A 25421-nucleotide genomic window follows, 5' to 3' on the forward strand; every position below is an offset into this window, starting at 1 on the left:
CGTCCTCTTGATGACCTCCTCCAACAAGTGGGAACCCCCTTTCCCACGTACGTTGAACCCTACAGACTGCCTTGATCAGCTCTGCATTTAACATCGCTTCAAAGCTATTTATTGAGCATCTGCTAAGCTAGGTATTTCGAATACAAACTCTTAGCCAGGCAAAGCGCGTAGTTTATAGAGAAAAATAACAATCACAGGAACAAATGTGAAACTGCTATTGTGGCAGCTGCTACAAAGAGGAGAAATATAAATATAAATATAAATATAAATATAAAAGTAGTGAGATGCCTCCTCATCAGGAGGCCTGGGTGTGATATGTAAATCTGCATACATGTTTTTATCCATACCTATATTGTATGCCACCCTAGGTAAAAGGCACAGATTATGTAAAGGAAAGGACCTGGAAACACTGCATAGCCAGGTAGAGGAAGATGAACAGAGAGAAAGAGTGGCCAGAGAGTTGAAGGGAAACCAGAAAAGGGCTGTATTCTAGGAGCCAAGCAAGGAGAGTCTGATTAAGACTAGGAAGAACACAGGATGGGGCAGTGTGTCTGTAGAAATCAATAGGATTTCTATGCCACAGGGGCAGTGATGTGGTAGGGCACACCTGGATTCAAGTGTGGCTGTTTCCCTTTAGCCGTGTGACCTTGGGGAAAAGGCTGTTTGGTCTCAGATCCCGCATCTGTCAAACGGAGAATCTCTTCCTCCAAGAGTTAATGTGGAGATGAAATGAATTAGCATATGCAATGTGCCTAGCACTTTGCACGTTCTCAAGAAAGATCGATTCCTCCCTTCCATTGTGTCCCTGCCCACTCATTTATTCATCTATTTAGTTCATCTCACTTATTCATCTATCCATCTTATTTATTCATCTGTTTTGGTTGTTTCTCTCCATGATGACTTAGCATTGGTGGTGGTAACTTACCCGTGAGGGTCAACACAGTTCATGTCCCTGTATATCCCTGCATATGTTCCTGTATATCCTGTATATCCCCGCTCTGGTCTGGGTGCCGGCACGCTGTCGTGAGTCAACAAATCAGTTCTCCGGATGTTGCAGGGGGCCAAGCACGCACCTGTGTTTCTCTCGGTATGCAGACAGACAGAGCAACAAAGATTGGATAAGGACATAATATACCTTCCTTCATCATACTGAGTCTTTCTGTTGCTGGGAAAGGAACTCCGGTTCCCAAAGAATGCCTAATTCTTGTCACAGAACATCTTTGTGCACTTGGATTTCTGCAGTGGCATAAATCTCCAAAAGTTTAGTAATAAATGACTCATCACAATTTAAGATTTCTTTCCAGAGACAGCACTGGCCCTCCCAGATTTTTCAGATTGGCTAGAAGCAGCACTCCCGCCTCCTTTCCTGTCTTTTTGTCTGTTAAATACAGTGCACCGTACTGGTGAAAAACTTTTTCTCTGCCTGTCCCCTCTGATGGTTTTTACAGTGTGGCCCTGCCTTTGGCAACCACCGTAACTACCCACTGGGAGATAATGTAACTCCCTGCTTGCTCCCGGTTAAGTAGACGCCAGAAAAGAGAGACTGACAAATATTTCTACTGTGGCTAACGTGGAAACCAAACGTTTAAATCTCTTTCGGAATTATCCTTGTATTTCCAATAAGCAACATGTTAATTTCTTGTTATTGAAGGGGGCCATGTTTTCCAAACCAAACATAAGGACATAACATTTCGTAAGCAAGAGAGTACCTTTAGGGACAGGCTATTATATTAATTGAACTGTTAAATTCTGGGGCTTGGCGGTCTTACAGCTACTAAAAGCGGGTAGCACTTAAATGATAACGGAGCTCATGATCATATTCCCCTTTCAGAATGGACTCTGTGAACATTTTAACATAGCAATGGGGGCCATAAAGAGAGGTGATGGAGAGGGTTGGGGGAAGGGAAACTGGAGCTTTTTCAGCAGCTCAGGATCCAGCCGCCAAGCCTGCACCTGCTGGGGCTCTCCCGCCTGCGCACAGCCTGGGAAGCCCACTTCGGGAGCGCGCCGCGCTCCCAGTGGGGCAGCCGGGGGCGCGCACGCCTGCGCAGAGCCTCGCTGGCGCGTTCCAGGTGGAAGGTTGCGAGTTTGAGCGTTCATGGCAACGCGACGCTTCCGCCTTCTGGAAGCCTTGGCTCCAGCTCGCGCAGTGTGAGACCCATCCCGGTGGGAGGGACCTGAGCTGGGGCGGAGGGCGGGGGGACGGATGGCGAGACCAGGGGATAAAGGGCCTGGGGAAGCTGCTGGGAACCTTTGCCCTAGGGATTGAGCTAAACCAAGAAAAATTGGCCCAGGGCTGAGCACAAAAGGATCTTTTCATTCCAGTGCTTTTCGCCCACACAGGGGACCATGCCTCTGGAGGTGGTGGTGGAACTCCAGATCCGGGCGGTAAGAGAAGTCGACCGACCTCCATTCCTTGCCCCAAATCACACTCTCTGCCCAGGGTTCCTAAATGGTCTTGATCATTTTCACCACCTCCTACCCACCTCACCACACACATCATTGTCTTTGGGGACAGATCATACCTCTCAGTCCTTAAGATCCTCTACATTGGTCTTTCCTGATTTCTTAACTCTTAATTCAGCCCAACCCCTTCCAACTCCCCCACGTTGGGGCTAACAAGCCCCAACGACTTGTTAGCTTTATCCTAAATTTTTCTGTTACTTTAAAATAATGGGGGCGCCTGGGTGGCTCAGTTGATTGTGTCTGACTTTTGATTTCCACCGAGGTCATGATCCCAGGGTCATGGGATGGAGTCCCTCATAGGCTCTGTGCTCAGCGAGGAGCCTGCTTCAGATTCTCTTTCTCCCTCTACCCCTCTCCCCTACTTGAGTGCACTCTCTGAAATTAAAAAAAAAAAAAAATAATAATAATAATAGCCTTGCATTAAGTCCAAGAAGAATTTTATTTTTTTCCAGGATAAAGATTTGTGAAAGAATTAAAAGAAAACAACAACACCCTCCTTTAAATAACAAGGGAAGAGTTTAATTCCATGAAGCCCAATGACTTCCTGATAATTTGCCACCTCTATGAACCAATTGAATATATTCTAAGGTATTTCCCCTAGAGATGGCTCTGGCTTGCTAATTCCAAAAGGGAAGTCAATCAACCAACACTTGTTTTATGATTGTCCACTGAATCCTGCTCAAGTGAGGTGCTTGTGGCAGAGTGACTGCATTGTTCCTGTTTGGGATCAGGCATTTCTTTTAATTCAGCTTATATTTTCCAATCCTTCCATCTGTAGTTGGTGACAGACTGTCATACAGCTTTGCCTGTCAGCTGTAGGGGCGTCTCTACTGGCCGTGAGTACAAGCGAAATGCCGACGGGTTACGGCCATGGAAGATCTGTCAGCCTCCGTACAAGTGACACGTGCTGTGCTTTCATCAGACATGCAGTTCTGAAAGATAAAAATTTCCTGGATTTGTCCCATTTTGCTAACAGCAAATAGGACCAGACTCTATCAGTTGTGCTCCATCAAATGCCAAGTCTCAAAATTCTGCAGTAAGAGGAAGGAATTCTTGAGGAGCTGAGTGATAAATCAGTCTTCCTGCTCATCAAGGCAAAGATTAAACCAGTTTGCATCTCGCTCCATTCAAACATTATTGGTTTATTTTATTTTAAGTTTTAAAAAGCATGCCTCAGTGCACGATTACAGTAAAATCAGTTTTCTAGTCTACAGTACTTAGAGTGCTTCAGAAACATCAGCTGAATTGATCTGTGCTTTAACAGCCTGCAAAGTCAGGTCTGGACAACTAAGATGTGGGATTCCAGGGACCAGAAGAGAAGCCTAGTGTTGAGCCCCCAATATTCAGACTTGTGAACACTGCAAAGGCAATAAATGTCATTGCTTCCAAAAATAGCTGGCCCGAATATTGCTGGATTAAAACAAAGATCTCTCTAAGGCTAAACAATTAAGCAGACCACTTAGAGCTTTACAGTTGGGCTGATTCAGCGAGAGAAGAGGTAGTCCACGTTGGAAGATGTTGTGGGGATGCAAATGACTTTATTTTACTTTGAGGAGTTCCTCTTTCAGTGTGCCTCTCACGCTCAGGAGGTTCACACTTCCACCCAATCAGAACCTACTTGTCACGCTATTCTCCAGATTCTAGTGTTCACCTCTATGTGGCAGATCAAAGGCCATAATCCTTTCTCTTTATAAATGTCAAAATAATTCCTCATTCTCTGAAAACACCGGTTCCACGGGTAATTTAAAGGTTCTCATTTTTCAGGGAGAACTTTCAGGGAGCATTTAAAGCACATCCCGTTTTGTGGTCTTTCCTGGTCAAAGAATAATGAGCAGAGTCCATCCTGCGTTTGGTGGTCTTTGGTCTTGTGATTTGGGGAGGCACCATGGATAAACCGATCTAAATGTAAAGGTCACCATAAAGGCAAATTTAGGAGTTAGTTATACCTTGAGCCTGGTATAGCAGTGGGTTCCCCTGATGAGTTTCAAGTTGAATACTGTTACCTAAAGTGTGCTGTGCACAGGGAAATGGGATTCTGTACGAAAAACCGTAGTATACAGGGTCATCCCTGTGGTACATATGAGAAAGCTTATGCCCTTGCACTGCAAAGAATCAAGTCATTTTCCTATTTTATTACCTACGTAGAGAAGCATCATTCTTTGTCAGTAGAGATAGTGGGCAGCACAGTCCCATCTCCTGCCATACTGGCCCCCTGCCATCACGTGTGGTAAGCTCACCCCAGACTCTTAGTTCCTGACGTCCTCAATGGGATTTCTGCCCTCTGTCATGCCACGCTATTTGTTGTCAATAGAATCACACATTTGGTCATGGTCCCAGTCTTTCTCCACTGGCACTGTAGATATGCCCATATCTACATTAAGTGCTGCTTCTTCAAGGAAGTTCTTGGCTTGTTCTCTGAATGCAAAAAGATAACATGAGAGAGTACTGGGAGATATATATCTATTTAAAGAATTTTTGAGAAGGTAGAGGAAAGGAAAGAAAGATATATACTATAATCTCTCTTCTCGCTACCCAATCCACAAAGAGGGAAGAGACAATAAACAAAATAAGCTTATCAAGAAAATCGGGATTAAGAAGACACTATGGCAACAGATTTTCAGGGAATCAGCGAGAAAAACCCATGCTTTAGACTCTTAAACTACTGTCTACAGTCTACCTCAGGAGAAGAACCAGGCTTAGTAGGTGGCTCATCTGCATGTACATTTACAGAATGCAGACCATGTTTTGCTTTTTTCCCCCAAGTTCACTTTACAGGTGATACGTTGACTTACAGGATAACTACAAAACACAAAATTTACCGATGTCAACTTTTAAAAAACAGCAGTATTATAATCACCCCAGCTTGTTTTCTTTGCATTTGTTCTGGAGATACAAACAATTGTTGAATAAATAGAGAGTTGTAATAGAGAGGTTTGGTTTTTTTTGTTTTTTTTTTTTTGCTTTCCATAATATGGCTGTGGTCCAATGGCCAGCACGTTCTCCGGCCTAGCAAGCCATCAAGATGGAATGACACCTGAAATTTCAAAGGAAGCCTGAAATGTCCTTAGAGGGCCGAGCAGGAGTGCGGCTGGTTTTTGTCAGCATGGTCACACGTGGAAACCTTCAGGTCTCCTGGTGTCATGATGAATGAGATGGTGTCACTGTTGGCTCCACAGTAGGAAGAGGACCGGGGCATTGTGCGGTGAAAGCCAGCAATAGTCCACGATGCTGTACTGCGTGTAGCCCAGAAAAAAGCCAAAAGCCACGTCGGTGACATTGTGCCGCCCCAGCATGACCCTGGAGAGGCCCAAGATGAAGGCCCATAGTACCACGAGCACCCTCAGCGGAATGGCCAGCACCAAGTGGTTCAGGATGAACCGGGACACCAGGGCGGCCCTGGTGGCGTGGCCCGAGGGGAAGGAGTATTTGTCTACCGAGAGGGTGACGAACATGTCCATCTGGTTGTGGGCCGGGCGGCGCCTGCGGACCAGCCCCTTGATCAGGGCCACCAGCAGCAGGTCCAACAACAGGGCAAAGAGCAGGTTCATGAGCACCTCGCGCCCGGCCCAGCTGTCGCTCCTGGATAGGCAGTAGAGGGTCCCCAGCAGCCAGGGGATGCCGTGGCCCGAGATCTCCAGCAGCTTCATAAGGGGCCGCATGCTACCCCAGGACGAGCTCTCCCCGGCGCACACTCCCAGCTTCTTGGACAGCCACAGGTCGATGGCCAGCAGGGAGCGCAGGGCGATGCCCAGGAACGACGGGTTCAGGTCCATGCGGTCCTCCTCGGGGAGCGGGGCCGGGGGCGCCTGCGAGGGGCCCGCCCCGGCCAGGGGGAAGGAGCCGCGGCGGTGCACCGGGCTCTCGGACGCGCGGAGCCGGGTGCAGGTGGGGTCCAAGCCCGGCGCGCGGCTGCTGAGCAGGGACTGGAACTCGAACCTGCCGCCGCCGCCGCCGCCGCCGCCGCCGCCGCCGCCGCCGTGGGCCGGGCTGCCGGGGCCGCTGCTGCTGCTCGAGGCGGAGGCGGCCAGCGGGCGTGCGTCCACGTTCCTGCGGGGGCTCGGCATCGCGGCGGGGGGCCCGGACCCCAGGACCCGACCGGCCTAGCGAGCGGCTCCCGGCCCTGCAGCCTCTTCCGCTTCCGCATTGCCATCCCCGCGGGGGCGGGGAGAAGGGCCGGCGAGAGGACGATTGTGACACCTGGCGGAGACGTGGGAGGAGACTGGCGTTTCCACTTGGGGAAGGGGGGGACGGGGCAAGGAAGGCGGAGGTGTGGGAGATGGCGGGGCGGCGAATTCCACCGCGTCCGTGCGAGCCTAGGGAACGCAGCTCCACTTGAAACACGAAACGAACCAAGCCCTGTTCTCTACTCTCTTCTTCTTTGTTTTTAAGATTTCTTGTCCAGGGGTGTTCCTTCCCGACAAGCAAGATGTGTACCTTGGGGTGTACCTCCTGAATCAGTACCTGGAGACAGACTGCTTTCCCTCTGTGTTCCCTATTATGATTCAGCAGAGCATGAGGTTTGAAAAGGTGATCTTGACTTTCTCATTGCTAAACGGAGAAATGTAGATGTTGCTGTCTGAAGATCCTCTAATGGTTCCTATAAAGAACGCGGTTCTTAAAAAGTTACTTGGTACATTTTCTTTAAAAAATGACTTGAAGCGGCCTCAGCACACCGTAGTTGGAGGAATAGCTTTTACATTGTAGGTCTGAGCCAAGTGCTGTCAACCTAGTGCTAAATACCCTGGTCGATGTTTTCTATTCTTGGAACTCCCATGGCATTTTTCTAACTGGAGCAGAGAGAGCATTTTCTCAAAGTTCCTGGAGGTGTTAGAGGCAGTTGCGTTACATTCATGACAGGGATTATCAGTGAATTATGGACCTTAGAAACAAATTGGTAGACTCAGAGAAATAATGAAAAAAAAAAAAACAAAAAACAAAAACTAGATTCAAATTAGTAAAACCCTGTACCTGAAATCCTGTAACAAAACAGGCCTCTTCAGATTTACTGAGTATTCTTAGGCCATACCTGGTTTATTTAGCTACAGTGATAAAGACTGGGTTTCATTCCTACGAATAGGAACATGATATTAATAGAACATTTATCAACCTGCTTCCCGCCTCAATTTAGAATATGAAGTTCATTACTGTGACTCATTGGCGGTCCTTTGAAGTTTTTGTTTTGGAATTTGGAGGTGAAATCAGTTTTAACCTTGATGAGTCTAATGATTTCCCTTCAAAATGATATCACTGAGCTGCTTCTTTGGGAGAGGGGACAAATCCGGGAAGGGCTCCAGGGTGTAGCCTATCACTTTTATCTTCAATTTTTTTTTTAACGTTTATTTATTTTTGAGACAGAGACAGAGCATGAATGGGGGGAGGGTCAGAGAGAGAGGGAGACACAGAATCGGAAGCATGGAGCCTATCACTTTTAAAGGTCTGGATGGTGCTGCCCAGAAAATGACATGTTTTGAACTGAGAATGGGCGATGAGATGAGGGTTGGTTTTCCAACAGGCTAGGGCTGTAGATAATATTTTTGTACATTACAGCTTGTTTATTTAAACAGAGTCTACCAAACTGGTTAGATAAGAGAGGAGAAGAATAAATGGCTATTACCTTGGGACATACAGTCAGAATCGAAAGCAACCTACTTCTACTAGATATTAGCAGTGGTAGGAAGTGAGTGGTGAAAATCCAGTCTATGTTTTCCCCTAAGAATTTCCTTTTTATCAAGTTTGCTTCTGTAGAAGACTTTAGAAATCTTTTTATAAGAAACCCAAGGGTACAAAGTCAAAGAAGCACAGAATGATAATTCTGTAAATGAACTTGGAGGTCATCAAGTCCAACATCCCTGATGTGTAGAAAAGGAAGGAGAGACTCACACATACTCTAGATGCCTCTCCTGCTCTCTTGCAAAACTGTGCATTTAAGGTTGCTGGTCAAACATGTATCATGGGCCATTTTTCTTTTTATAAAATGTGGTTCTTTAAAAATCTGAAATACTGCCCTCATGCAGTTTGGGTTCATATTCCAGCTTTCTCCATTCGGCTCTAGTGTTCTTGGGTTTGTTCTGTTTTCCAGCTGCAAATGCGTGCAGCAAGTATCAAAATCATTTTCTCGTCTCTGGACCTTCTGTGTAACCCAGAATTGAACACCCTAAAGCAATTGGATAAATAAACTGTTCATAACGAACGTATGAGACATTGTGTTTGAACAGTTCATGTTGATCATTTACTCCCCAGAGTCATACTTGAGAAAATCCTTAAACATGGATGAAGTGAAGGGATGCCATTACTGAAATATTTTAGGGGGAAAAAAAACCCTCACCCACATTTGCCCTGATACATCTAGGTCAGGAAGGCAAAAACGGATTGCAGGGCATAGCCTCCACTTTTGTAGTTAAAGCAGACCTGGCTTTAGATCAAGAGCAGATTTTAACCATGCTTACGTTTAAATACCATTTACATCAGAACATTAATGCCTGAAACCAAACTCTGGTGAAAACTTTGGTTTCATGCAGGCTTCCAGAGTTTAGGGAGACGGGCGTGGTGTGCTTTCAATTTCAGTCCTGTCCCAGACCCTTTTAGCTCAAGGACAAAATAAGCAGATTTGGCATTCGCTAGGCAGATATCACAACGTTTGTCTTGTGCTTCATGATATACTTTAAACTTATGAGGCTCTCCCTCTCTCTAGTTATTTTGTTCTGTAGGAGGGTGCGTAGGTTTTCTTTTGTGTTGCACATAGAATTTGTACTGAGGTTCCTGTTTAGCACAACCAATTGTTAGAGTCGTTTATTCAGTTAACATCACTTAATGAGTGTCCGTGGTATGCAGAATGTTTTTCTAGGTATTCAAGCAAGACTCTTTGAGGTTGATGCCAGATGTGCTTTTAGCCACAAACTATAAGACTAGGTCAAGTTGATGACATTTTGAGCATGGGGTAGAGTCAGCTAACTCAGATTTTCCTTGTACTTGGTATTGTGTTTATTCTCATTCTATAGTCATTTGTTGAACTTTTAGCCGCGTACACGTTAAAGATACTTCTGTTGAATTTTAAAATACTATATGGCTGGAATTGACATGTGTTAATTGTTTGGAAAGATAAAACCTACAGTTTCTATAAGCATATATTAATCTTTGAAAATTTATTTTCACCATTTTTTTTTCCTGCAGGTATTTGAAAATGCAATAGATCCTGGGGCTGTAGCAGAAATTTTAGAAAGTAAGTGCTCTTAAAACAAAGCAGAACAACTATTGGGTGTATGTAATTGTGTGTGCAGATATAAAATTCTGTATTCTAATTCTGTATTGTGATATTTCCATTTTGATCCATACTTATATTCAAGACTGTGTCAAATTTGAATCATGGTTTTGATTCTATTACACACCCTTTTCTAGATAGAGATGGGATTTATTTGATGGTACACTTCTGTTTGTTTATATATTATAATTAAATGGTTTTTGTATCTTCATACAGTTATGTGACCATCATAATTTTTAAAAATTAATTAATTAATTAATATTTAAATTTACATCTAAGTTCGTTAGCATATAGTGCAACAATGATTTCAGGAATAGATTCCTTAGTGCCCCTAACCCATTTAGCCCATCCCCCCCCACAACCCCTCCAGCAACCCTCTGTTTGTTCTCCATATTTAAGAGTTTCTAACGTTTTGTCCCCCTTCCTGTTTTTTATAATATTTTTGCTTCCATTCCCTTATGTTCATCTGTTTTGTATCTTAAAGTACTCATATGATACTTGTCTTTCTCTGACTAATTTCATTTAGCATCATACCCTCCAGTTCCATCCACGTGGTTGCAAATGCAAGATTTCATTCTTTTTGATCCACTCATCCATCAATGGACATTTGGCCTATTTCCATACTTTGGCTATTGTCGATAGCGCTGCTATAAACACGGGGGTGCATGTGCCCCTTCGAAACAGCATACTTGTATCCCTTGGATAAATACCTCGTAGTGCAATTGCTGGGTCGTAGGGCAGTTCTATTTTTAAGTTTTTGAGTAAACTCCATACTCTTTTCCAGAGTGGCTGTACCAGTTTGCAACCATCACCATAATTAATTTTAGGGTATTTTTATCACCATAGAAAGAAACCCTAAACCCATTCTTCCTTATCACTCCTAGCCCTAGGGCACTGCTAACCAATATTTCTGTCTCTATAGATTTGCTTATGCTGGATATTTCATATAAATGGAGTTATATAATATGTGGTCCTTTGTGACTGGCTTCTTTCACTTAGCATGTTTTCAAGATTCATCTTTGCTACAGCATGTGTCAGTATTTCATTTCTTTCTGTGGCGAAGTAGCGTTCCATGGTATGGCTGTGCCACGTTTTGTTTATTCATTTAGTGGTTGAGGGACATTTGGGTTTTCTTCATGTTTGGGCTATGATGAACAACGTTGCTGTGAATATTTGTGTACAAGTGTTTTTGTGGACATGTGTTTCCATTTCTCTTGGGTCTATACCTCAGAGTGGAAGTGTTGGGTCGTATGGTAATTCTTTTTAATTTTTGGAGAAACTTCACCAAAGCAACTGTATCATATTACATTCCACCAGCAATGCGTGAGGGATCCATCTCTCCACATCCTGGTCAACACTTGTTACTTGTCCTGTTGATCGGTGGCCATTCTTGTGGGTATGAGTGAAATCTCATTGTGGTTTTGATGATTTTGAGCATTTTTTCATGTGCTTACTGGTTGTTTGTATCTGTTATTTGGAGAAATGTGTGTTCAGAGCTTTTGCTTATATTTTAATGGGGTTATTTGACTTTTTATTATTGAGTTGTAATATATTATGAACTTGTAACATATTGAATTCTTTGTATATTATAGATGCAAGTCCCAAAGCAGATGTATGATAGATACTTTCTTCCATTCTTTGGATTATCTTTTCATTTTCTTGATAGTGTTCTTTGAAACACAAAAATTTTTAATTTTGATGAATTCTATTTTATTCGTTTTTCTTTTTTTACTTGAGCTTTTGATGTCGTACCTAAGGAACCATTACCTAATTTAAGTCACAAAGATTTATGTCTGTGTTTTCTTCTGAGAGTTTTGTAGTTTTAGCTTTTACATTTGAGCCTATGACACCTATTAAGTTTATTTTTGTAAATAGCATGAGGTAGGGGTCCACCTTCATTCTTTTGCATCTGGGTATCCAGTTGTCCTGGTCTCATCTGTTGATAAGAGTATTTTCCCCCCATTGAATAGTCCGGATACATTTGTTGAAAATCAACTGACTGTAAATATGAGGGGTTTTTTTGGATTCTCAATTGTATTCTGTGGATCCATATATCCATCATTATGCCTGTAACACACAGTCTTGATTATTGTAACTTTGTGAGTAAGGTTTGAAATCAGGAAATGTGAGCCCTCCACCTTAGTTCTTCATTCCAAGGCAGTTTTTGCTATTTGGATTCTCTTGTATTTCCATGTGAATTTTAGGATCAGCTTGTCTGTTTCTGCAAAGGAGCCAACTAGGATGTTGATGGGGGTTGCCTTGAACCTGTAGATCAATTTGAGGAATGTTTCCATCTGAACAATATCGAGTCTTCCAGTCCATGAACATGGGATATAGTGAGAATTCACTGAACGTAAGGGATTTAGAGCCTGAGACAAATGGAGGGCTTAACATTCCCATTGTCCTACTTGGAAAACCTAAAATTACAAACTGCCTTAACTGTCAGTTTCTTGGCATTTAAAATTCTGTCCTCATACATCCACATGCTTTTCATAAGTCTGCAGAGGGAGAATTTTACTTTTCTTGTATACAGACTTCTAGCTGTTTTGAGACATAATTGACATATCACATTATGTAAGTGTAAGGTATACAACATGTGGATTTGATACACTTAGATATTGCAAAATGATAACCACAGCATGAGCTAACACACTCCTCCCATCATGTAACTGCCATCTCTTTCTTGTGGTGAGAACATTTAAGACCTACCCTCTTAGCAACTTTCAAATATATAATATGGATTAGTAACTATAATCGTCTATGATTGCCACCATTATTGTCTATTTTAACGTTTTTTTTTTTTTGGTTTTTTTTTTTTTATTTATTTTTGGGACAGAGAGAGACAGAGCATGAACGGGGGAGGGGCAGAGAGAGAGGGAGACACAGAATCGGAAACAGGCTCCAGGCTCCGAGCCATCAGCCCAGAGCCTGACGCGGGGCTCGAACTCACGGACCGCGAGATCGTGACCTGGCTGAAGTCGGACGCTTAACCGACTGCGCCACCCAGGCGCCCCTATTGTCTATTTTAAAATGTATTCACTTCTATAATTTGGGGGAATTATCTTTATTGATTTTTTATTGTTATACCATTTATGTTTAAGTTACTTTCAGATTTGAATTTTACTCTTGTCCTTATAGATTTTGTACATGGGCTCACTATTTGTAAATATACTTTGTGCTCGGGAAGTATAAAAAATGTTATATTTTATGTTTCATTTATATTGTCAGAGAGCATACTGTTTTAAGCAAGATAAACTTGTATAGGTTGATGGACAAGAGTTGGATTTTGAATTTTTAAAATGAGAATCTGATTTTTATGTCAGTGATTTATGGGTACGTTTTTAAGACAAAATATTACATCCATGTCATCAATACTTCTTAGGGCACAAAATGTTATTTTTATGACTTAGTTACTCCCACTCTATGCCCTTGGATTACTGGGTCCAGAAATACCTGAATCCTTGTTGATATGGCATTATTATTATTATTATTATTATTATAAATGGAATGTTATGACAGTTTTGAATTTAGCAATTATGAAAAACTCTCTCATTTTTTCTATTTTAGGCTTCCTAACCAGGTTTGAATTAATACAGCTAGTATCTCCAGGTAATGTGCCCATAAATGCATTTCTAAATCAGTTTATTTTAATTTTGAAGGGATTTTGGCACGACAGAATGGGGACTGGTATTTACAAGTTGTGCTTTCTAGAACACTCACTTTCCCCCCGACCAGTCTGTTGAATTTTATCAATTCTCACAGAAGTAACTTTATGGGTCTGGTGGCAGTAAGCATAACTTAAAGGTGCTTTGGCTTTCCAGTTTTTCATAACTTTAATTATCACCAAATAAGAAAAGCTTGGCTCAGTTTTTTTCACGTTTTTGCCTTCGGCTTTGTTGGCGAACCCAAAACTATCTTCTGTGTTAGATGCCAGAACGGGGTTGGTAAACTGTACAGTCCAGCCTGCAGTTTGTTTTGTGTGACTCGTGAGCTAAATTTCTATTTTTTTTAAAAATTGAGATTCATATACTGGATATTTAATTCATATACTATAAACCTCTCCATTGCAAGTGTACAACTCAGTTGTTTAAGTATCTTCACAAATTTCTGCAAACATCACCACCATCTTATTCCAAAACCTTTTTATTATCTGGAAAAAAAACAAAACCAAACCACTGTAGTCCTTAATAGTCACCCTTTATTCCCTCTTCCCACAGCCCTGGCCACCACTAGTCTACTTTCTCTATGGCTGTGCCTCTTCTGGACATTTAGTGTAAATGGAACCAGACAATATGTAGCCTTTGGTGTCTGGCTTCTTCCATTTGGCATGTTTTCAAGATTCACCCAGGTTGTAGCCTGTTATCGTTACTTTGTTCCTTGTCCGGATGCATAATGTGCTTTTATATGGATACGCCTAGTTTGTTTATCCCTTCGTTGGTCATGGACGTTTGAGTTGTTTCCTGGTTGATGGACGTTTGAGTTGTTTCCACTTTTTGAATATCATGAACGACACTGCTATCAACATTCACGTACAAGTTGTTGTGTGAGTACATGTTTTCAATTCTCTTGGGTTCATACCTAGGAGTAGAGTTTCTGTATCATATGGTACCTCCACGTTTAACTTTTTAAGGAACTGCCAAACTGTCTTCGGTTCTGGCCGTTTTGAAGGGTTGGAAAAAAAATTTAAAACATGCGTATTTCGTGATGGGAAAATTATATAAAATTATATAAAATCCACATTTCATCGTCCAAAAAGTTTTATTGGAACACGGCCATGCTTCATTTATTGTCTGTGGCTGACTTTGTTTATGCTGGAGTTGAGTAGTTACGACCGCGTGGCTTGCAAAGCCTAAAATATTTACTATCTGACCCTTTTATGGAAGCAGTTCTTGCCAGAATCATGGGACTTTAGGAGGAAACCATTCTGTGGTGCCTCTGCTTCCTGTGTGTCTTGAATGGCAGGGCACCTGAGCTAAACTTCTGCATGGTGGCATCAGTTCTCTTACGTGGTTTCTCAGTGTGGCTGGTTACCTGGTGATTTTAGTCGTGTGTGTGTGTGTGTGTGTGTGTGTGTGTGTGTGTGTGAGAGAGAGAGAGAGAGAGAGAGAGAGAGGGAGGGAGGGAGAGAGAGGGAGAGAGAGATAATATTTAAAACTCAGGGGGCACCTGGATGGCTCAGTCGGTTAAGTGTCTGACTACAGCTCAGGTCATGATCTCACGGTTCATGAGTTTGAGCCCCGCGTCAGGCTCCGTGCTGACAGCTTGGTGCCTGGAGACTTCTTTGGATCCTGTGTCTCCCTCTCTCTTTGCCCCTCCTTCCCTTGTTCACTCTCTCTCTCTCTCAAAAAGAAATAAACATTAAAACTCAGAAACATTTAGAATTCTTTTTTGATTTTTGCTGTTACGGGTTTTTGCCTTTTCTCTTCCCGAGATGAAAATAGCTTTATGGTTTTTAGTTGCTGCAAAAAGCATTCCCAAATGATGAGAAAACCTCTATTTATAATTTGGTGAACATGTTTCTTGATATTTGTCTGTGGACAGAACACCTAGATATGGAATTTCTACATAATAGTGTCACATACATTTTCTTCTCTTATTGGCTTCCCCCCATCAAATATCACTGTTGTGTTGTCATTTCTAAAAGCCTGGAGGTACCTCATTCTTTTTAATGGTAATAAAGAATTCCATTAATTTACTTATGTGTCCTTAAAAGTCTCTAAACAGTAGGGACATCATATTTGGGGTTTTTTGACTATACGTTGTCTGTAGTTTGTCTTTTTTCAATAGCTATGTGTTTTTCCAGAATATTCTAATTATCCTTAAATTGATATTGTTGAACATGTAGGTTTTCCTTGTCTTTCACATATTTATAAAAATTATTTTTTTCTCCGGGCTCCTGGATGGCTTAGTCAGTTAAGCCTCTGACTTCGGCTCAGGTCGCAATCTCATGGTTTGTGAGTTCGAGCCCCACATCGGGCTCCGTGCTGATGGCTCAGAGCCCACTTCGGATCCTCTGTCCTCCTTTCTCTCTCTCCCCCTGCACTCTTTCTCCCAAATAAACACTTAAAAAAAGATATTTCGCCAGAGATTACAGTGTGTTGTTCTGATTATTCTATTTTATTACTAGTTATTGTTGTGAATCTCTAACTATGCCTAACTTATACATTCAACTTTATCATAGGAAAAAAACGTAGTGTATGTAGGATTCAATGCTGTCTGCTGTGGGGGCCTTGGTATATAATTCCCCATGGATAAGCGGGGACTCGACTAAACCATCCATCCATATCTGTAACCTGAAAGTAAACCGATCGTCAGCAAGCTTCCATTATTACTGTGTTCAGCAGTGTGTATACAGCAGGTCCATTGCCCATATCCTAGCTAATGCTGGATATTAATGTTTGAATTAGTCATGTTTGCCAAGTATATAATAATTTCTTTAAAGTATATTGTACTATATTTTCTGGCCTCTTCTTTTTTGCAGACATGATTTGTGACAACCTCAAATTTAAAATTTACTTCTTAAAAAATTTCCATTTTCCCATGATTTGTTTTCTTTCTTTTCCTCTGTACAACGTGACTTTCAGTGCCCCGTGGTTACTTGTGGAGTGATGTCTGGATGTTAACATTGCATTTGGTATAACTTCCTGATATTTTTACCAAAGTTTTTAATAAGTTATGCTTACTGTGTATGGATTCCCCCTGTTTTGTTGTATGTTCTGATACGTTATTGTTTGAATTTTTCTTCTTTTAAAAAGACTTTTTTTTAATGTTTATTTTTGAAGGAGAGAGAGACAGAGTGTGAGTGGGGGCTGGGGGGAGGCAGAGAGAGAAGGAGACACAGAATCTGAAGCAGGCTCCAGGCTCCGAGCTGTCAGCACAGAGCCCGACGCGGGGCTCGAACCCACAAACCACGAGATCATGACCTGAGCTGCAGTCAGACGCTCAACCGACTGAGCCACCCAGGCGCCCCTTTCTCTTCTTCTTAAGAAAACATGAGGGAAGGAGAGTGAGCCTGGCAGATTCCTGAGCTAAAGCAGAGGTGACTGTGGAGGCTTTTAAGAGGATCACAGTTGTGCCTGGTGTGGCCCTGCCTGTGGCGGGTCAAGGCCCCAAGGGATGGAGGGGACCCAGAAATCTGTAGCTCTTCTGCCTCTTGGCTCACTGGCAGAGGAGGCCCCGAAACAGCGAAGTACCCCACTCTCTGTGGATCTAAGGACGGGTACCCTCGTATGTGTTAGGGCTTTCTTAGGTAGACAGAAGAGAAGGAAGGCCAGTGGTGCCTCTTCCTGGCTTTCCAGAAATTCTTACTGAATATTTTTCAGCCTAAAAGTGACAGGCTAAAATCAGGGCATTGAATTTTTTTCCACGTTTTTTTTTTTTTTTTCCTTATTTGACCTAGTTTTATGTTCAAACATATATCAATGCTAACTGGCAAGTTATACTTCAGTATGTTAATAAAATAGAAGCAGACTCATTTTGGTCTTATTTAATTCTACACGAATTTAAAAAAAAAAATAACCCAATACCTACATACTCTCACTGTAAAAATTAAACTAACACAAAGTTATATAAAATGAAAAGTCAAAAGCCACATTCGTCAACAGCTCCTGACAACAATTACTAATAATTTTCTTTTCAGATGTTTTAAAATGTATTTAGTATATGTAATGCATTTAACCTAAAATACATATATGCATATATATACATACATATACATACATGTGCTATATATATCTAGTATTTATCATATGTATGTTTAGTATACATATTGGTTGAATATACATATTCTGCAGCTTGCTTTTTAAAGTTTAATATATCTTAGATTGCCATATGTTCTTTTTTTTCATTTCGAGAGAGAGAGAGAGCATGAGCAGGGGAGAGGGGCAGAGAGACAGGGAGAGATCAAGCAGACTCCTCGCTCAGCATGGAGTCTGACATGGGGCTCCACCCCACGACCCCGGGATCATGATCTGAGCCAAAATCAAGAGTCAGATGCTCAGCCGACTGAGCCACCCGGGTGCCCCAACCATATGTTTTCCACACGACCAGAAATCCATCTGTGAGCGGGTTGCAAGAATAGCTCGAAGCCACGATGATTGGAGAATACTGAGGCTGGGTGCACGCGTACTGTTTATAACTCAGAAGTTACTCAGATACAAAGTGGAGGCCTTACGAGACGTGTTTTCCTTTTGTCTACGGTCCTTCAATTTCAGATTGTAATCTTAGTGGAATGAAGTTAGAATTGCTCAAAATAATTCCACTCAGCTTCGGATGCATTGGAGACGGATCCTTTAGTTCTCCCGAGGTGTTCATTGAGGGTGTGCCCGGAACGTGCCCCACAGTGTGCTTCTGGCATCCCACCAGTGGTGCCAGGCGGAAGGGTGATTGTAAGCCCTTTTGCTCTGCTGGGTCTCCATAGCAGATAATTAAGTAAAAATGATTTGTCTCATTGTAGGCTACACCGTAGGGTCACATGGGTCACATGTAGGTTCACAGGGACCATCCCTTCACTTGGCTGAATTGTTACCTTTTCATTTTGCTGTAGATGTTATTTTATTGTTTGATTCCTTAAAAAAATTTTTTTAATGTTTGTTTATTTTTGAGAGAGAGAGACAGTGCAGGCAGGGGAGGGGCAGAGAGAGAGGGAGACACAGAATCCGAAGCGGGCTCCGGGCTCCGAGCTGTCAGCACAGCGCCCGACGCAGGGCTTGAGCTCACCGACTGCGCCGTCATGAGCTGAGCCACCCAGGCGCCCCTCATTGTTTGATATTTATTCACATTCCTTTCAAACACGCTGATAGTCAAAAGACATATTATGACCCTGTGTTAATGATACAAGTAGCTTAGATTTACACACAGCTTTACTGCTAAAGAATGAAGGGGTCCAAAGATTTGGCTTAGAAGCTGTAAAGACGCCTCGGGTTCTTGTTTACCAAGATGGGAAAAAAGCAAGTGGACACAGGGGGGCAGCAGTGTAATCCTGTTGGACTGGGAGCTTGATGCTTTCTTTTTACTGATCTCTTAGAGAAAAAACGTCTACTTGGGGATAAGTCATGTACATTCAGTCCAGCTGTAAATTGCCATTTTTGTGGGCACCTGTTCCCTCAATCAGAGTTTGGTTTTATACTTTGTAGTGTGTTTACCAGGCATCAGCAAGAACAGAACTCCTGCCTCAGAAAATATGGTTTTGAATTTCTGCTTTGCCGTGTGGCATCATGATAAGTGTCTTCTACTCACAAAGCCTGTTTCCTTATCGGTAGAGAAGGCATCAAATGAGACTCCATAGTGGGAAGCAAGCTGTCGATTCTGATGTGCTCTATAAATGTTAGATTTTCAATACAATATTGTTATTAAAATGATCGATTTTGGGGGCGCCTGGGTGGTTCAGTTGGATGAGCATCCAACTCTTGATTTCGGCCCAGGTCAAGATCCCAGGGTGATGGGATCGAGCCCCCTCTGCACTGGGCGTGGAGCCTGCTTGAGATTCTCTGTCTCTCTGTCTCTCTCTGTCTCTCTCTCCCCCTCTGCCCCTCTTCCCTGCTTGTGCTCTCTATCTCTCTCTCTCTCAAAAAAAAAAAATGTTTTTTTTTTTCTTGAAGTCCTCATTCGTTTTCCTTTTTAGGGGAAATGTTTTTCATCGACGGCATCGATGATGTCGTTGTCTGTCTGTGCCATTAGCCTATAAGAACACGGATTTCCTTCAGACATAGCACGTGGCCTATGAGTATCGCTCAGCCTGTGTATAACCCAGGCTCTTGCTGTAACATCCTCGTGGGGTGCCAACATTTTTACACTGGGTGGCAGTTAGGACTCTAGAATATGATGGAACCAGAGAGAGAACTGAGGACATAGCCTTCTATCTATCTCCTCCAATTTCAGTGCCTTCATCCCCGTGATTCCAAAGCTAGTAGATGAGCAGGCCTCCAGTTCTCTGTCCTCTTATTTTTATCTTCATTCTTGCTAACGACGGCGATAGTGACTCAGTAGCTGTCATTTTGGATGCAGTGACAAGAGCTAGCCAAAAACCCATGAAAGGAAAAAGGAACAGCCCGGTGTGTGAGGCATCGTCCCATGCACGCAGGTGTTCCCGGTAGGAGCGTGTGACTGAAAACACGTGACGTCCAGAGACCAGGGTGGCCCTGGTACCTTGTACCCCTGCTGGGTTGGTGTCATGGAGCGGGCACGATAATGGCAGGTGATGTCCGAGTGCTCTACGCTTTGTATATGTCAGGTGACCTCACAGTGGCCCTAGGGGGCAGGTACTACGATGACTTTTACGTTTTCCCAAAGAGGCCCCTGAAGTTAGGAGATCACGTAACGTGCTCCTGGTCACACAGCTGGTAAAGGGTGGGGCAGGGATCTGAACCAGCTCTGTGTGCATCTGGACACGGTTCTTCCCCACTGTACGTGGACCTCAGCAGAAAGCTGCGTTCCGTTGCTGGTGACGGATGAGGAGACCGTCACATCACTTCCCATTTTCAGGTTGCTCTTGTGAGACCTCAGACTGGAGGAAGTCTGTCTGGCCGGCAGAGGTGGGGAGGCCATGCCCCTCCTAGGGAGCACTGATAAAAAAGGTGGCCAGGATAAGACTGGGAAATGATTGATGCTAAGATTGATTCTGGGATAGCACCCGCCTTCCACTGCCTCTCCACCTTTCTCTTTGTCATCAGTGTACCTTGTATATTTATTTGCATAGTTTTTTTGACATCTGTAGACTGGAAACTCCAGGAGGGCAGGAGTTGGACCCATTTTGTCTGCTAGTATACATGCAGGGTCTAGGACTCCTGGCACACAGTAGGTTCTCTATGCATATTTCTTGAACGTATGAATGAAGAGAAATTGAAAATATTGGAAAGAAATGATTGAGAAATGAATGAACCGTGAAGGTTGGAAAAAAAATTTTTTTAAGTAGGCTTTATCCCCAGTGCAGAGCCCAACACGGGGCTTGAACTCACGACCCTGAGATCAAGACCCTGATCAGGGTCAGGACCTGAGCTGAGATCAAGAATTGGCTGCTTACCCAACTGTGCCACCCAGGGACCCCTCAGAGGATTTTTGGTCTGTCTGCCTTGACTCACGGTGGTGGAAACGGAGTCTCAGAGAGGGTGATTACTGCTAACTGACTCCACATCGGTCTTCACGATTATCCCCTCAAGAGGCACTTAGCAAGTGTCCGCCCTGTACCAGGCACCCGTCTGGGGGCAGCCCCGGGGGGCTGTGTTTTACCACTCGGTTCTGACGGCCACCCAAACACAGGTGTAAAATGTCTATCTTTAATGACATCTCAAGGGCCCTATGGGAAACGCTGACAGAATGGTCCCTCTCCAGGTGAGGCGTCGTGGCTGGGCCACTAACTGCCTGGCATTCACACCTTTCTGGGCACAGCCCTGCCAGGGACAGAGTAAGGAACGTTGACAGACAGGGACTGCTTTCATGGAACGTTGATGGAAACGGATCAGAGATACATATCCGAATGAAGAGCCTGCTGAGTGGTACGTTAAGGGCTGCAAGTTCATTGGGCTGCAAGTTCAAAGGGCATACCGCCTTTCTAATGAGATGAAATTTCAACCGAGGCCCATCATGGGATAGGAGGGAGGCAGCCCTGCAGAGATCCAGGGAAGGAACGTTACAGGGAGAACCCGGGGCAAACGTCTGAGGTCGAGGCGAGCCTGGCGTGTTGGAGGGACAGCGGGAAGGGCGGCAGGGAGGGCGTGGAATGACCGAGGAGGAAGAGTGGTAACATGAGGGAGGAGAGGCGGTCAGAGGCCTGATTATGTGGAGTCTTGAAGTCCAGAGCAAGATGCTCAGGCTTTATTCGCGAGTGATGAGAAGCCCGCTGGGAGGTTCTCAGGAGAGGAAAGGCCCAGTCTGACGTGTTTATAACACCGCGGTGTGTGGAGGACAGGTGTGAGTGCAGCAAGAATGGAAGCAGAGAGAGCAGTGTGGAGGCCGTGGCAGTGGTCCGGGAGGGAGGTGGTGTGGCGGGGACCGGGGTAGTGACCGTCAAGATGGAGAGAGGAGACAGATTGCAGGTTTATCTCGGAGATGGAGTCCACAGGACTGGCTAGCGGGTTAACGTGAGGGGCGAAGGAGTGGAGTCAAGGATAAAGCCTGGACTTTTGGCCCGAGCACACGCTCCCTTCTCTCTGAAGGGAGAATAGGGGAGAGCTTATGTGTGGGAAAAAATCAAGGGTGTTGTTTTGGACCTGTTACTTTGGAGACATGAGGAGACATTGGACGTGAAGCTTGAAGGACGAAGGAGATCTCAACAGGATGGGAAGGAAGAAAGGACATTTTGGAAGGAACAGCACCGGCAGAGGAAGGACGCGGCGGTGGAGGAGGGAGAGATACATCATCAATCCGTTGTGGCCGGAGCACGTCTGAGAGAAGGGTGGGGACACATGATCTGATGACGAAAACCATAGAATTCGTTCTTTTTGCACATGGATCCTTATTAGAACCCAAACATTCATATTTATTTATTTCTTTTAATTTTCAAAAAATGTTTTATATATTTTTGAGAGAGAGAGAGAGAGAGAGAGAGAGATGAGCAGGGGAGGGGGAGAGAGAGAGAGAGACACAGAATCTGAAACAGGCTCCAGGCTCCGAGCCGTCAGCACAGATCCCGACGGGGGGCTCGAACTCACGGACTGTGAGATCATGACCTGAGCTGAAGTCAGACACTTAACTGACTGAGCCACCCAGGCGCCCCCCGAACATCTGTATTAATGAATAAGTAGGAAGAAATTGGTCCATTATACGTGATAATGTCAGGTGTTTTCTGCCATCGATGTGCCAGAAATCCACCCTCGTCAGACTTCTTCTCACAAACAGAATGGTAGTCACCAAACAGTAAAGCTACCTGGTTGACCATAGTCTCTTCTGTGGCAGTGTGCCATACAGAGGCCACTCTTAGTCTGAACCTCTTGTGTTGCACCTGCTGTGTGGACGAGGAGCGTTCAGACGGCAGCTTCTCCGTCCGTCGCTCAGTGATTCTCGGTCCTCGTAGCCCCAAGATCTTTTGGTAATGAGTGTTTGGTAACATCCCTTTCGTCAGACTGAAATAATATTGATGGTTAATATAACCAACTGAAGCAAATCACTGCAAATAGAGAAATAAAAGGAAAATGGTTTCAAATAAAACGATAGCGTATCAATACATAAATGGTGGGCACAAAGAAGTATTTAGATGTGGCATGGTTTTCAAACTGCCAGTAGGGGCTCAGTAAAGACCCAAACACAGTCAAGTACGACGGCCCTTTAATTCACATGGTACCTGCATTCCCGAAAATTCAGTGTATTTTAAAACCATGCAGAGAAAGTGCTTTGTGTTTACATGTAGCCGTGAGGTTCCAGGCTTCGCTAATTATAAGGGAAGAATTAGCTTCTCGCCTAAAAGAATGTCGGTTATGATGTTAGAATGTTGTGCAGGAGTGTCTTGAGTGTTGCAATGTCTTGACCCTGGCACCTTGGCTCCTGCCCATGACATGTCCCCACAAATCTTGGAAGTGTCCCTGAGGCTGGTACCAACTGTGCTAAGAACCACAGCCTCGGCTGTTCTGTGGGCCATCAGGATACTGGTATCTCTGCATCACAGGACACGTCGAGCCCCAGTCTATGCTGTAAGCTTTGTGTGAACAGGGCGCTGTCTGCTTTGTTCCTGTTCTGTCCCTAGGACCTGGCCCAAAGTGTGTCCTTGGAAAACATGTGGAAGGAAAGGATGGGTGGTCGCATGGATGGATGGACAGACAGATGGATGAAAAGAGATTTTTCTCTTTGTTCTGTCTTGTGGAGTAATCCTTTAGATATTTTTGTCTCTCTCTGTTGTGAGTTCGGAAGACTTTTAAGTTTTATCCATGAGATAAGAACCAGTAGAAGTGTCTTCTACTCTGCCTCTTAAATAAGAGGTGCTTTAATCAAAATGTTTATTTTTTTAATGTTTATTTATTATTTTTGAGCATTTATTTATTATTGTATTATAATAAATACATATTTTTATATAAATAAAAATAAACATTTTATTATAATAAATACATATTTTTACATAAATAAAAATAAACATTTTTATTATAATAAATAAATATGATTTATTATTATTTTGAGCTCACCCCGAGTGTGAGCAGGGGAGGGGCAGAGAGAGGGAGACATAGAATCTGAAGCAGAGTCCAGGCTCTGAGCTGTCAGCACAGAGCCTGATGCGGGGCTTGAACTCACAAACCGTGAGATCATGACCTGAGCTGAAGTCTGATGCTTAACCAAATGAGCCACCCAGGCGCCCCAAAATGTCTACTTTTATCTGAGTGCCTTCTCTGCCATCACCTGTCTGAGCTCTTATTTTGTTAAACTCAAGAAGTAGATCATTTTCAGAACGTAAATCTACTTATGGTTTTTCTCCTTGCATTCTAGCATGGGAAGAGTTGGCCTTCTATGAAGAAAACACACGAGATTTTCTTTTCCCTGAGCCCAAGCTGACACCTTCACTCCCTGGCATGTACAGGCAGGTGCTCATGAAGACATTTGCAGGTTTTCCAGTAAGTGATTCATGCCCCGCTGGACTTCTGCTGGGAGAGATTCTTGCGACCTGGACATTTTATTTCCGATAGGGGATGCTCTTGGGCAGATCACTTCCATCTGGGTTAGTTCCCTTGTTCTGTTTAGCAGCCCCGTTTAGATGCCCCATTCAAAATACCAATTATACTGGTCTGAGAGGTGGGGATCTTACCTAGCCAGGTAAATCATTGCCATCGTCACACTGTCACATACTTAGAAGGACGTTTTCTCCACCTTCTCTGAATGCAGACTAACTGAAAGATTTGATACTGGTTTGTTTTTTATTAAATGTTTTATTTATTTTTGAGAGAGTTAGAGAGACAGTGCAAGCAGGCGAGGGGCAGAGAGAGAGGGAGACACAGAATCCGAAGCAGGCTCCAGGCTCCGAGCTGTCAGCACAGGGCCCAACACGGGGCTCGAACTCACAGACGATGAGATCACGACCTGGGCCGAAGTCGGACGCTTAACTGGCTCAGCCACCCAGGTGCCCCTGTACCAGTTTATTTAATTGTAACTATTGTTTTCGTAGTAATAATGAAAGCAAAATACAGTCGTAATAGTAATAATGCCACCTCTCATTTATTTTGAGCTTTCGGTTCTTCATAAGATATGTTATTTTCCTCAGAGTTCTCATGTCATCCAAGGCAGCTATCACAGTCTCCACTTAACGGAAGGGAAAGAGAGGTTCACGGTGATATTATTGAAGGATCTTGAAAGACACAGCAATGATTCAGATGACAGTCTGTTTTGGGGGCATTGCCTGAACCCAAATTCAAAATATTCATTTTGATGATATCTGTGATAGTTTCTAACCTCACAGCAACTCGGATGGTTTTCTCAACATTTCTGTGGCCTGGATGGCCTCTGTTGTAAGGGCCGCACCTTTATGAATTATAAAAAGCATATTTAATACTCAACTTTTCTGTTACTTGCCCATGAATCTCTGTTACTATCACTTAATAAAATGTCATTGCCTCCCATTTTGTTGAGAGTACTGTGTAGAATATACAACATGCAGGACCCTTACTTCTGTGATGTTTATGACGACAGAACTTCTAGTTCTAATACTTCAAATGGCAAACTTTCATCAAAAGTTGTCCTCCTCAGAATTGCTAATGTCCGCAACTCTAAACCCTCCATAATCTTT

General features: G+C 43.6%; 2 protein-coding genes and 1 non-coding gene across 14 annotated transcripts in view; 1 reads left to right on the forward strand and 2 right to left on the reverse strand.

Moving 5' to 3' along the window:
- The first annotated feature begins 2171 nt into the window (after positions 1-2171).
- SPATA6L (spermatogenesis associated 6 like) overlaps positions 2172-25421 on the forward strand; it is a 47803-nt gene continuing 24553 nt past the window's right edge. For 2 of the 8 annotated variants that reach the window (XM_042964213.1, XM_042964210.1), the window contains exons 1-5: positions 2173-2388; positions 6856-6993; positions 9637-9685; positions 13292-13333; positions 24131-24255. In XM_042964213.1, the coding sequence (XP_042820147.1) occupies positions 2350-2388; positions 6856-6993; positions 9637-9685; positions 13292-13333; positions 24131-24255 (393 nt within the window). In that variant the 5' untranslated portion in view covers positions 2173-2349. The other 6 variants (XM_042964212.1, XM_042964208.1, XM_007094161.2 and 3 more) reach the window with 6 other exon arrangements.
- PLPP6 (phospholipid phosphatase 6) lies at positions 2887-6597 on the reverse strand. 5 transcript variants are annotated; one of them, XM_042964219.1, is made up of 2 exons: positions 5324-6597; positions 2887-4881 (listed from the first exon to the last, which is right to left on the reverse strand). In XM_042964219.1, the coding sequence occupies exon 1, from the start codon at positions 6528-6530 to the stop codon at positions 5625-5627; it is 906 nt and encodes a 301-aa protein (XP_042820153.1). In that variant the 5' UTR covers positions 6531-6597; the 3' UTR covers positions 2887-4881; positions 5324-5624. The 5 variants fall into 5 exon arrangements, with proteins under 5 accessions (XP_042820153.1, XP_042820149.1, XP_042820152.1 ...); XM_042964215.1 differs by having other exon boundaries at positions 5286-6597; XM_042964218.1 differs by having other exon boundaries at positions 5259-6597.
- TRNAC-GCA lies at positions 16605-16689 on the reverse strand. The gene has a single exon. It is a non-coding gene; the product is annotated as a tRNA-Cys (tRNA).

Source organism: Panthera tigris, chromosome D4, assembly GCF_018350195.1.
Source record: "Panthera tigris isolate Pti1 chromosome D4, P.tigris_Pti1_mat1.1, whole genome shotgun sequence".
In the NCBI taxonomy this organism is placed as follows: domain Eukaryota; kingdom Metazoa; phylum Chordata; class Mammalia; order Carnivora; family Felidae; genus Panthera; species Panthera tigris.

What these genes read in the sequence shown, in the direction of transcription:
- PLPP6 (XM_042964219.1), bottom strand. Translation starts at nt 6,530, where the DNA reads ATGCCGAGCCCCCGCAGGAACGTGGACGCACGCCCGCTGGCCGCCTCC.